Source organism: Budorcas taxicolor, chromosome 21 (genome assembly GCF_023091745.1).
Source record: "Budorcas taxicolor isolate Tak-1 chromosome 21, Takin1.1, whole genome shotgun sequence".
NCBI classification, from domain to species: Eukaryota; Metazoa; Chordata; class Mammalia; order Artiodactyla; family Bovidae; genus Budorcas; species Budorcas taxicolor.
In genome coordinates this window covers 62672999-62685677 of record NC_068930.1, presented here as the reverse complement: position 1 = coordinate 62685677, position 12679 = coordinate 62672999, and the positions used below count along the sequence as shown (strand labels likewise).

Here is a 12679-nt window from a genome sequence, read left to right as displayed (position 1 = left end):
AGAGTTATCGCTTCATGTAGTTAGAAAATTGTAATGTTTTTTGAAGTAACTTTCAAATGGTGATTAATTTTCCTCTTATGCACAATGGTTAAATACAATTTATATTTTACTAAATTGATTTTTAACTTAGTTTTTTTAAAAAAAACAAAACAAAACCTCCTCAAATGTCAGTATATGATTAAATGATAATTTAAGTGAGAAGTGATTGTAAAATAATTAATTATTGGGAGAGATTTCTTTTTTCAAGTTAGTGTCTGTCTTGAAAGTAAGGCTTAGAAAGCAGAAGTATGGATTTAATATCTTCTTGTATCTTATATCAGAGAAGGCAATGGCACCCCACTCCAGTTCTCTTGCCTGGGAAATCCCATGGGCGGAGGAGCCTGGTAGGCTGCAGTCCATGGGGTCGCGAAGAGTCGGACACGACTGAGCGACTTCATTTTCACTTTTCACTTTCATACATTGGAGAAGGCAATGGCAACCCACTCCAGTGTTTTTGCCTGGAGAATCCCAGGGACAGGGGAGCCTGATGGGCTGCCATCTATGGGGTCGCACAGAGTCGGACACGACTGAAGTGACTTAGCAGTAAGCTAAATTAAATTTTTTTAAAAAAAAGCTAAGATTAGGGCATCTGGTCCTATCACTTCACGGCAAGTAGGGGAAAACTGGAAGCAATGAGAGATTTTATTTTCTTAGGCTCCAAAATCACTGCAGATAGTGAGGGCAGCCATGAAATTAAAAATTCTATCCATACTCTGATGAGATATCTTGTATTTTAATTTGAATACCCAGTTTGCTGTTGTGCTATCTCTTTGAATGAAATACAAATCTTTTGAGAGTGCCATGGGAAAAAAAAAAAATGCTTGTTCCCTGGAAGAAAAGTTATGACAAACCTAAACAGCATATTAAAAAGCAGAGACATCACTTTGCTGACAAAGTTCCATATGGTCAAAGCTATGGTTTTTACAGAAGTAATGTACAGATGTGAGAGGTGAACCATAAAGAAGGCTGAGCGTTGAAGAATTGATGCTGTCAAACTGCGGTGCCAGAGAAGATTCTTGAGAGTCCCTAGGACAGCCAAGAGATCGAACCAGTCAGTCCTAAAAGAAATCAACCCTGAATATCATTGGAAGGACTGATGTTGAAGCTGAAACTCCAATAATTTGGCTGACTGATGCGAAAAGCCAACTCATTAGAAAGACCTTGATATTGAAAAAGACTGAAGGCAAAAGGAAAAGGGAGAGGCAGAGGATGAGATGGTTAGAAGCATCATCAACTCAATGGACATGAATTCGAGCAAACTCAGGGAGACAGTGGTGGACAGGGGAGCTTGGCGTGCTGCAGTTGTCCATGAGGCTGCAAAGAGTTGGACACAACTTAGAACTGAACAACAACAACAACCTAAATTCATAAAATTTATTCTAAAGTAATTGCTAGTTGCATTGTAAATCTCCATTATTAGCATCTCTGATTTGGAGGGGGAATTACACTGTAAGACATCTGCATACAAGGAAATAATAGATTTTGCTATTATTTCTGACATCATTACTACACACCAATATTATAAAGTCAAAAAGGTGGTGACTGAAGAACTAAGAATGAACACTTTCTCCCTGCCTCTCACACCTGGTGGCCAACAATGGCCAGCAAAAGATACTGCAAAAAGCAAAATATCTATGTTGAAAGAGGTATAAATTTAAAGATCACTGAAACACTCACGCGAGCGTGCTCAGTTGCTTCAGCCATGTCCAACTCTTTGCGATCCTATAGACTGTAGCCCGCCAGGCTTCTCCATCCAAGGGATTTTCCAGGCAAGAATCCTGGAGTGGGTTGCCATGCCCTCCCCCAGGGGATCTTACTGACCCAGGGATCAAGCCTGGGCCTCCTGCATTGCACTCCTCATCACCATTGAGCCGCTGGGGAAGCCCTTAATCCCCTTCATGTGACCCTAATTCTAAGAGTTATGATTTTTACCATTAGTTGAGTCAACACTTTAAATGATAATGTGACTACTAAGAAAACACCATGCAACAAGATTGGGAGCAAAGCAATAAAACCCCAAATTTTTACTGGGAACTAACTAGATAACTCTGGGGACAAAATTCAGTCTCCTTGTGCCTCACTTAGCTACGTCTCAAGTGTCAGCATGAACTACTTGTTCATGAAAATAAATATATACACACATATATATACACATTTATAGCATACACACATATATATGCCATAATATAGGTACACTGCAGTTACAGACCTTAACCTGCGTTTTATTTGAATCTTCATACAAGCATTTGTTTTAGCATTACTTTATAGTATGTTTTCTCATAGAAACCTGTAGGTATTTTTTTATTTATATTTATTTATTTGGCTGTGCTGGGTCTTACAGCACGTGGGATCTTCAGTCTTCATGTGGCATCTGAACTCTTTAGTCGAGGCATGTGGGATTTAGCTCCCTGACCAGGGATTGAACCCAGGCCCCCTGCATTGGGAGTACAGAGGCTCAGCTACTGGACCACCAGGGAAGTCCATGTAGGTATTTAAATAGGGTATCAAAAAACAGCTATATCAACAAGATGAAAACTGCTCAAATCTCTCACAATTGCATCCTGTTATTAAGCTCTAGGTCTTCCCAATGACATTATATGGGTCACCTTTACATTGATGAAAATAGTTTACTCTTTATTTTTAAGCTTTTCTTACAGATCCCATGAGAGCATTCCGCTTTCCACTGATGTCACAGAGAGCCTTCAGAAGCTTCAGTAAATAGGAAAAAAAAAGAAACAGATGCCCCCCATCATTGTTCTCATAGCAAAAGATAAGCAAAAGGAGATGGAAAATAATCTTCAAACCCCTTAGATTCAGAGATCTAGTACTTTTCCAAAACAGGGAGTTCAGGGTTTGCCAAGGACTTAAGTAATGAGGCCTCAGCGATGATGCAAGACATACAGCTGGAATCCATTATGTACGCCTCTGAATATATGAAACAGTGATCCTGCTTATCCTAGGATGAGAAAATGAAGATGCCTCCAATTTCTATGCACAAAGGCAAGAAATCTGTGCATCACTTTCACACTGGATAACTTGGATGATTTTTTAAAAATAGGACCCTTGGAATCATTAAAAAGCACAGCGACTAGAAATGGCACCCTTGAAAGAAGACCTTCTAATAACCAAGAGTCTCCTAGCCAAGCCACCTAGCACAATCAAAAACTAAGTGTAAAAATTCATGGAAACTCTCTTACACAGAAAGAAAAATTTGTATGACATAAGTAAATCAGATACAGAATAACAGATAATAATATGGGCTATTACATAGGTAGTTCATTATTGATATACTAGAAATTGCTGTACTAGAAAGTTTGTCACTTTTGTTTCCTAAAAAACATAGGGTGAGACCACTCATGCACTGCTGGGAGCAGTATAAACTGTGCAAGCACTTGGAAAGACGGTTTAGCAGTATCTTCTAAGTGGGACATATGCATATGCTGTGACCAGTTCTACGTCTATGAACATAACTAAAAGAAATGCATGTGTATCTTCACCAAAAGACTTGTACAAGAATGTCTGTAGCGGCATTATTCATAACAGCCAAAATCTGAAAACAAATGTCCACCAAGAGTATATATGGTATGTTCATATAACAGAATATCACACAGCCATGAGGATGGACAATCTATTTCTCCATGCAACAATATGAACAAATCTCTTTTCTAAAAGGTTGAGCAAAAGTAGCTAAACAAAAAACTGTATATTCCATGGTTCTTACTATATTGAGCCCAAACTCAGGCAAACTAATCTATGCTGTTAGACGTTAGTATAGTCGACACCCTTTGCAGGGAATGGGGGAAACTGGGAAGGGTACAAGACAGGCTAACACAACTAGACAATCGGTCACATCCTGTTTCTTAGTCTGGATGCCGGCTATGTGGGTGTTTTTGAACTTCTGAAAGCAAACAAGCTGTGTATTTCATGATGTGAGCTCATTTCTGCATATGCTCCAAAAGTTTGTTTTAAAAAACAAACTATATGTTTATGACAGTACCTCTTTAACTGAGATTCTTAATCCATTATTTTCTGTTTTTTAGAACAGAACGGTTAAAGGAGAATAGACCAGACCAGAGACCAAACTCAATACAGAGACAAGAGAGGAATATTATGAGTATCCAAGGATAAAGCAAGGCCATCACAGCGCATGCTCTGAAAAGGGATCGTATATCTCTCAACAAGGTGTTAGAAGACTCTCAGCTAAGCAACACTCTCCACTTCCCTGGCAAAGACAAGCTGAGAGCTTAGAGCTAATAGACTGCTCTCTGAAATACCCACACGCTTCTGTTCTAGCCAGGTGAGCTGTAACCAAGAGTCAGCTGTGTTTGTTCTCAGACCAGTTTATCCCAATTTACTTGATACCACAATTACATAATTTAATTAAATATTACATAAACATATGAATGCGAAGAGTCGTTTCTATGACAACTAAATTGAAAGTTTTAGAGAAACTCAAAGATAAGTTGCCAAAGAAAACTGTTATTGAATTAGGAAGAACAAGACAACTTGCAAAAGATGAGCAAAAAAGATCATAAAAATCTAAAACAGGCTTTCAGACTGCTTCAAAAGCATCTTTAAATTCTCAACTTTAAAGAGACCTGACCTTGACACTCTAAATGTATTATGGAAGTATTTATGCAAGAAAAAGGATTATGAACTGTGTTAAGCAGACCCTGACTCAAAAGGCAATGGATCTACAACAAAACTCTGGCAAACAAACGTATGAAATACTGAAAGTATGTATCAATTTTATGATTCCCCACATTAACCAACTCCAGGAATTACCAACTATTCATCTCAATTGTGAGGTATTAAAAGTTGTGATGTGTCTCTTATGTACAACAGTGGAGGAAACTGGGTAAGCAATCCTGGCTATTCAAGACCCGCCTCCTCCACCCTCATCTCTCTCTCTCTCTCTCTCTCTCTCTCTCTCTCTCTCTCTCTCTCACACACACACACACACACACACACACACACACACATACACTTTCTCTCTCTCACACATCCCATAAGCACCCCACCTCACCAAAACAGTACTAACACACACACACACACACACACACACACTTCCTCTCTCTCTCTCTTACACACACCCCATAAGCACCCATCTCACCAAAACGGTACTAAATGGCAGAAGTCATCAAAAATGAAAAAAATCAAGACAATAGTAAAGGCAAAAGAAGTGTGAAGGTATAGAAGATCTTGGAAATAAGAGCATACAGAGGAGGTTTTCACACATTTCCCATAGGCAAATGGGATAAGTACTTTTTAAAGATAAAACAACGAAAAGGAAGCCAGTAGCAAAGCTAATTACTGGAGTTCTTTCTTCCTCATGACCTCATTGCTGCCTTGTGCTAGTCTTGAGTGCAAGAGTTCCCAGGATGTGATTAGCAACAGCCACAGTTTACAGGTTTTTATTTTCAGATTTGGCAGAATTCTCAGTCTGTGCTTTCACTAAGGGGAGCACTTACTATTTTCTTAGTTAAAAGGCGGGCAGTGGGGGAAAAAGGGGGGAGCGCAGAAGGGAAAAAGTTCCTAATTAAAGATGTACTTTATTTGACTATACCTAGAAGGCAAAGTGCAAAATGTTTTAAAATTCACAGTGCAAAGTGACAGATGGTTTTAAAGTGACTGTAAAAGAAACCAACATAAAAGTTAGTTTAGATACATTAATAAAGCACGTTTAATGCATAATACAAATAGCAAATATTGCTTAAACAGGCTGATCTTATCATCAGTTTAAAACAATTATAATATGTAAAGATTCTGGTAAATACCATTAGCAAAGGAGACTTCCTTGGTGGCTCAGTGGTAAAGAGGCAAACCTGCCAATGCAGAGGACATGGGTTTGATCTCCGGTCCAAGAAGATCCCGCGTGCTGTGGAGCAACGAAGCCTGTGTGCCACTACTGAGCCCACACTCTAGAGCCTGTAAGCCAGAGCTACCGAGCCTGCATGCTGTAACTACTGAAGCCTGTGAGCCTAGAACCCGTGCTCTGCAACAAAAGGGGCCACTGCAATGAGAAGCGCCTGCACCACAACAAGCAGTGGGTCCCATTTGACAGCCCATGAGCAGCAACAAAGACCCAATGCAACCAAAAATTAATTAATTAATTACTAAAAATACAATGAATCTAAAAATACTATTAGCAAAGGAAGCTAATAGATTATCACAAACCTGTTGATAGACTTTACTTGCCTGTTACTTTATCTGATTATTGGAAGGCAAAATTAATACTGCTACCCTCTTTTAAAAGTCTGAAATGTACCTTGAGCAGGTAAGTAGTAAGGAATTAGGGACATGGTACAGGAAACAGAAGGAAATTCATATTAATTGGGGTCCCGTTTGGTGTCTGGGGCTCTACACAGAATACAACAACACTGTGAAACAAGAACTACTATTTTCCACTTAACAGATGAAAAAAAACTAGGACTTAACAACCATAAATCATTTGCCCATGGTCGCACAGGCAGTAAATGGTAGAATAGTACACACCCTAAATCTGATTCTATGGCCCACAAAACAGAAAAATCAAAAGTTGCTGAATTCACCAGGCATTTTTTGGTCATCTTAAAATAAGTAAATAAATACACCTTATTCCATTAAGAGGTATATATTTATATCACAGCAAAGAATAAGAAAGAACCAAAACAGCAACAACAATAAAACACAGCTTGCTCTCCAAGAGCTTAGTCTATTGAAGAATATGTATGCACACTTTTACGTTAAGGAATACCAAGGTATGCAGCCACTAACTGATACAGGAGCTCAGAGAAGCCTGAGATCCATGTGGTTTCAGCAGACAGGAAAGGTCTTATGGAAGATTCAAGACTACAGCTGGATCCTGGCAATGGAAGATGCTGGAGAGGTGTCAATATAATGAAAGGTATTCCAGGGAAGGGGAAGTACAGGGAAGGGGAAGAACACTGAAGGATGGATGTGATGTATCTGAGTAACAGTGAACAGAGCAAGAGGACTGCTTCAAGAAGGAAAGACTGAGTGGAAACAACTCACGTGTCCATCAGCTGATGAATGAACAAACAAAACGTGATATACCCCTATGGTGGAATACTGCCCAGCAATAAAAAGAAAAAAAGCACTGACACACGCTACAACAAGGAAAAACCTTGGGGAAAAAGGCAGAAAAGGCCACATACTGTATAATTTCATTTACATAAAATGCCCAGAAAAGACAAATCCATAGAGAAAGTAGACTTCTGGTTCCCAAAGGCTGGGAAGACTGGACAAAAGTACCAACACAACAGGAAAGTGACTGTTAATAGGTAAAGCGTTTATCTTGGATATGATGAAAATGTTCTACAATTGTGGTAACGAACCCACAACTGTGTGAAAACACAAAACCATTCAACTAAAAATGGCATATGAACTATATCTCAATCAAGCTTTTAAAAAGAAAAGCTGAAGGCCTAATGGGACATCCCATTGCACAGCTAAGATGGAGTCACTTATGCCAAATTAAGGATCTGCCTGCCATATCTATCTGGCAGGCAATTAGATATGTGAGTAAAGGTTTACCTAATGAAAACAGAGTATACAAACTTAGGACCCTTCTCTAAAAAATCCATTCACCTGCTTTAAGTACACTTCTAAAATATATGCCAAACTCACAAAGAAGGGAGAGAACTAGAAGATGTTGTAATATGATTTTGACTAAGCCACAAGCTGTGACTATTAGGAAAGCTGTTTTGCTTCACAGCTAAACGCCACAGACGCGTACAGCAGCAGTACATTTATGCAAAACCACAAAATCATCTGTGTCAAATCTTCAAATAGTGTAATGTTCTAAACTTAATTATGAAAACAGCATTAATAATTGACCTGTCATATTTTAGGGTAAGATAATGAACAGTGTAATTTGGTTTTCATTGGACAGCAGTCCAATATAATGCCTTTTTAGACACTACATTCAGTTTAAATGCTATCAGAACCCCCACTAATATAAAGCATCTCCTACTGATATTTACACATTTGACTCTGAATTCTAAGGTAGCTTAATCTCCAAAATAGATGTAATATACAAAAATAAGACAGCTTAAAAAAAAATCTGACATTCAAAAGCAAGGAGGAAAATTCTGGGTAGAGAATATTTAAAACAGAGGAAAAGGTAATGTACTCAAAAATAAACCTGAAAATCATAGGAAATAAAAAGAACTCAGTATTAGATTTTACAGCATCGGGGAGTACAAATAGGAAAAAAAGGAATACATTACATTTAAAATAGAAGGCTCAATACGTGAGACAAGAGGCTTTAACAGCTTTAACAGAGGCAAAGTTTGGAACACGTCCATAAGACAATCCCACACCCTTCCCCTGAATCCCAGGGAAGAAAGAACCTTTCAGGCAGGCCTCGTGTTCTCTCTTCAGAAGCTGTCCTAAAGGTGAAACCCCACTTTCCCCCAGGAGGGGGTGAGATGGCAGGAATACAAAAACAGAACTTGTCTGGAGGACCCACGCACAACCAAACTAGTGTTTGCCTTTGGAGTCACCTTGCAAACCTCCTTCAAGGTAGATGAGCCACAAGAAACTAAAGGAGGTATCAGATTTCTTTCCAAACTCTCTTGCCTAAGAAGGAGAGGCCCCATCTGTCTCTGTAAGGGCTTTGTAAGTTCTAGAACTGGGTGAAACTCATGTCCTGTGTCCAAGAACCACTGACAACTTAGACGACCTGATTCGCTAACAACAAAAGCAAAACAGAAAATAAGCTATCCTCAAAAAGAAGCCTTGTCACAGATACCTAGAATGAGGTATCCGTTGTCGCAAGTAAGTAGAGCAAGACTCTCTATTTCCTAATTGTAAGCCAGCGTTTATCTGGAGAGGATTCAGTAGGAGTAAGTAGGCAGTGACTTCACATCATCAACTGCTGTATGCTAAAAGAAGCTTACCCAATTTTCACCAATTGTCTGCCTACTCCAAACAAGAGAATTGTGGGAAAAGGCAGATGCTTACAACTTCTGTTCACCATATTGGATATGTTCATCATTAAGGAATAAAGTACTTCAAATATTACACAATTATTAAAACAGGTTAAATGGAGCATTCTCTATGAAACATCAAAAACACATACTGCTAATTCATACATAAATAAAACCATTTTATTTTAAAATAAATAGGTAGATAACACCAGAAACTAATGCAACACTGTAAATCAACTATACTCCAATAAGTGGCTTCCCAGGTGGCGCTAGTGGTAAAGAACCTGCCTGCCAATGCAGGAGATGTTGGTTTGATCCCTGGGTCAGGAAGATCCTCTGGAGGAGGGCACGGCATAGTATTCTGGGGTGAAGAATCAGAGAATCAGACAGAGGAGCCTGGCGGGCTACAGGGTCGCAAAGAGTTGGACACAACTGAAGCAAAATAGCAGCAGCAGCATACTCCAATACAAAAATGTTTTTAAATAATAAAATAAATAGAAATGATGAGAGCAGGCTACTATAAATCACCAAAAGAGGAAAGGAAACAACATCGACATAAAGTCTAAGATCCAGTAACGTTTTAAAGTAACAGAATTATTGAAGAGAATGGTCTAAATTATAAGCATGCTAAAATTCTGACTTAAATAAGAACAGAAGCCAAGATGTCAGAATAAGAAAATGGAAGTCAAGGAGAGGGTTGCTTTTTTTTAAATGGAGGAAAAAAAGAAAAAAACAGTCATTCAAAGAATGTCATGGGACTAGAAACATGATCTATAAAACAAGAAAAGAACAAGAAACTTGCCAGCACCTGAAACTGGCAAAGCAGACCTGAGCTAAGGAAACAAGGATAACAAATATTCCAAGGAGGTCAATAGTACCAGTTTTCAAAATCTGATTCCAAAAAACAAAAGTGAAAACTAAGTTGCCAACAGGGTAAAAAGAAATGTGCAAGAAAAATGTTAAAACAATGTACACAAAATACTTTAGGAAAATTCCTATTTCTGAAGTATTTTTATATATTCATTAAATGCTCACATTAGCTTTTAAACTTAAATCCACAGCACAATTTTTAAAATAGCTGAAAGAAATCTTGTAAATATCTGTCATAACCATTTGGCGTAAGCAATTCTGTAGAGCTTATGAGATGACCCTTAAGTGAGAGTAGACTCAATTAAATTTTAAAATCTCTTAGGCAAAATTATAAAGCACACATAGCAAAAGCAATATAAACAGGTTACCCTGAGGAAAAAAATTGAACTACCATATTTGCGGATTTTTTTTCTGCAAATACCATATAAAGTTCAAACTCTAAAATTAACTTAAAATTAATCATTGGATATTCTTTAAATTCATCTAAATTTACCGGCTCTTATGTGAACACAACCAAAGCTGCAAGATTTTTTTTTTAAGAGATTTAACTCAAATCATGAGCTGTTCTGTTCCTCCTCCAAGCAATATTCTATAAGCTAGGTACCTTACTTGATTTCAGTTCTGAAATTCACAAGCCCACATCTAAGTCTAATTTATGACATAATTAAGTGCTGTGCATGCAAAGTACTCTGTTCAAGTGGTTAAGTAAATCGTAACATAACCGTAACATGACATTTCAGGAATCATTTGTGGATGCTGCCACAGGAAAAGAGAAGGAATTATCGCAAAAAGACTTTAGGAAATACCTGAGCAGATAAACAGCCCTTTCAATATCACTGAGGTCTTCATCAACTGTCAATCTTTCTATTTCTTCTGGTGTCTGTCAAGTGTAAAACACAAATTATGCACACAAGCATCAGCTCAAGTCTTGCCTCCAGGGACCCTACACGAGTGCAGACTAATGAAAAACTTTCGCAATTAAGCATTATCCTTGAAAACTAATTAAGGGGTCTGCCACCCTCAAATCACAGATATCTCTAATGGTCGGGTTTAGGTGGTGGAGTTTGGGGGGGCTCTGGGGCTTTTTTTTCCCTTTTGTTTACTCTTCTAGCTTCTAGGCTGAAGCCTGAGAAACACAATGTGACTTCAGAACCTTGCTGAAATCAATTGTATGTGCATATGTAAAATATGTACGTAGATTTCATCTCTAATATCTAAGAGTGTTTTGCCAGCATTTCCATCCCAGGAAATGCTTAAAAGGGGTTGGGGGGGGGGGCGATGAAGACTGCAGCCAGCGGAGGGAGAATGAGAAAGACGAAATCTGGATTGGGGGAGGGAAGGGAATAAACTCTGGGGCTGGAAGGAAATCAAAGATATTGAGGCAGGTGGGAGTGAAAAGAGCTAAAGGAGCAATTGCGGGGGTCGGTGGTCGGTCAACTAGGTTTGGCAGCAGTAAGGGTTGGAGCCTCGGGAAGCAAGATGACTTTGCGGGGTGGGGGAGCTAGTGGCAGGTCGGGGCGGCGGGGGGGTGCCTAGTGAAGGCTGAGGATTGGGGAGCAGGGTCTCTGCTAAGAGTCTTGGAGGAGCTGGAAGGAAGGGACACGTGGTGACTCAGGATCGGGACAAAGGGTCGAGAGGGCTTTGAAGACGGAGAGGTGCAGGACGACTCCAGGATGGGTGTTGGTGGGTTGGGAGGTGAAGTGGGGGCCTCGGGCTTGCTCGGATGAGGACGGGGGTTGGAGGGGGGGCGGAGTGGGATCTGAGGTATCTCTGGAAAAGGCAGCGAAGAGAGTCGGGGCCGTGTTAACTGAAGACTGGGACTAGGTCCACAACCCCGGGCAGCAGCAGCACCAGGGAGCCGAAGCGGGGGGAGGGGGAGCCCCAAGGAGAGGACGCGGGAGGCAGCGGGCTGCGGCTGTGAGGGGCAGCTCCCGCAGGGCCCAGCAGGAGGGGGCCGCGGCGGAGGGGCCCCGGGCCGTGAGAGAGGGACGGCGCGGGAGAGGACGCCGAGCTGGCACGAATCGAAGGGGCGCGGCGGGCCGTTCCTGAGGTGGCCGGGCTGGGGAAAGGGCCCGGGGCGGGCAGGGCCGGGACGGGCAACTGGAAAAGCCAGAGCGTCTGAGGGGTCGCGGGCTGGCCCCGGGCGCCCGTACCTCAGGGCTGGGGGTCCAGGCTGGGAGAAGCCGAGCCGCGTCGAAGAAGGGGGCCCGAGTGGGGTCGGGTTAGGGTAACACGGCCCTCGGGGACTGAGGGGGGCGGGGGCGGGCAGCAGGACTCTGAGAGGGTCCCGGGCCGCCTCGTGAAGCGAACGGGCGGGGGTCGGGGCAGGGGCCAGCCGCCGGGCGCCCTGCGGGCAGTTCCTCCTCCCCGGGGCGCACCTTGAGGCTCCGGCGGACCGGCCTCTCGATGATGGTGAGCTCCTGCAGGTCCTCCATGTAGCCGAACAGGCTGTTCTGACTGAAATCCATCGCGGTGGCGGCGGGCGACGGCGGATGCATGGACCGCCAGGCCCCCTCGCCGCCCGGGCCGGAGAGGTCCCGGGATGCCGGACGCTCACAGCCCCGCGGCCGCCCACCAGCAACACTTTCTCCCGCTCTCCGCCGCCGGAGCCGGGCGGGAGGCTAGCGGGCGGCTAGCTGGCGGCGGGAGAAGGAGCGCGGCCACCGAGGGGGCGGGGCGGCCAAGGCGAGGGGGCGGGGCGAAGCGCGCGGGCGGGCTGTGGGGGCGGGGCCGTGCCGGGGTAGGTGCCCGCCTCGGCCCCACCCCCTCCCGGGCACCCGCTGCCGGCGGGCCGGACGCAACTGCCGCTCCGCGTCCCCTCGCCGCCCTCCTCGCCC

The 12679-nt window shown here is 42.3% G+C and overlaps 1 protein-coding gene across 1 annotated transcript in view; it reads right to left on the bottom strand.

The window, feature by feature from the left end:
* PPP4R4 (protein phosphatase 4 regulatory subunit 4) overlaps positions 1 to 12340 on the bottom strand; it is a 102536-nt gene extending 90196 nt beyond the window's left edge. The window contains exons 1-2 of the mRNA XM_052659856.1: positions 12221 to 12340; positions 10649 to 10722 (exon numbers count right to left, since the gene is read on the bottom strand). Of these exons, the coding sequence (XP_052515816.1) occupies positions 10649 to 10722; positions 12221 to 12340 (194 nt within the window). The remainder of the gene's footprint in view (positions 1 to 10648; positions 10723 to 12220) is intronic.
* Between the last annotated feature and the right edge of the window lie 339 nt (positions 12341 to 12679).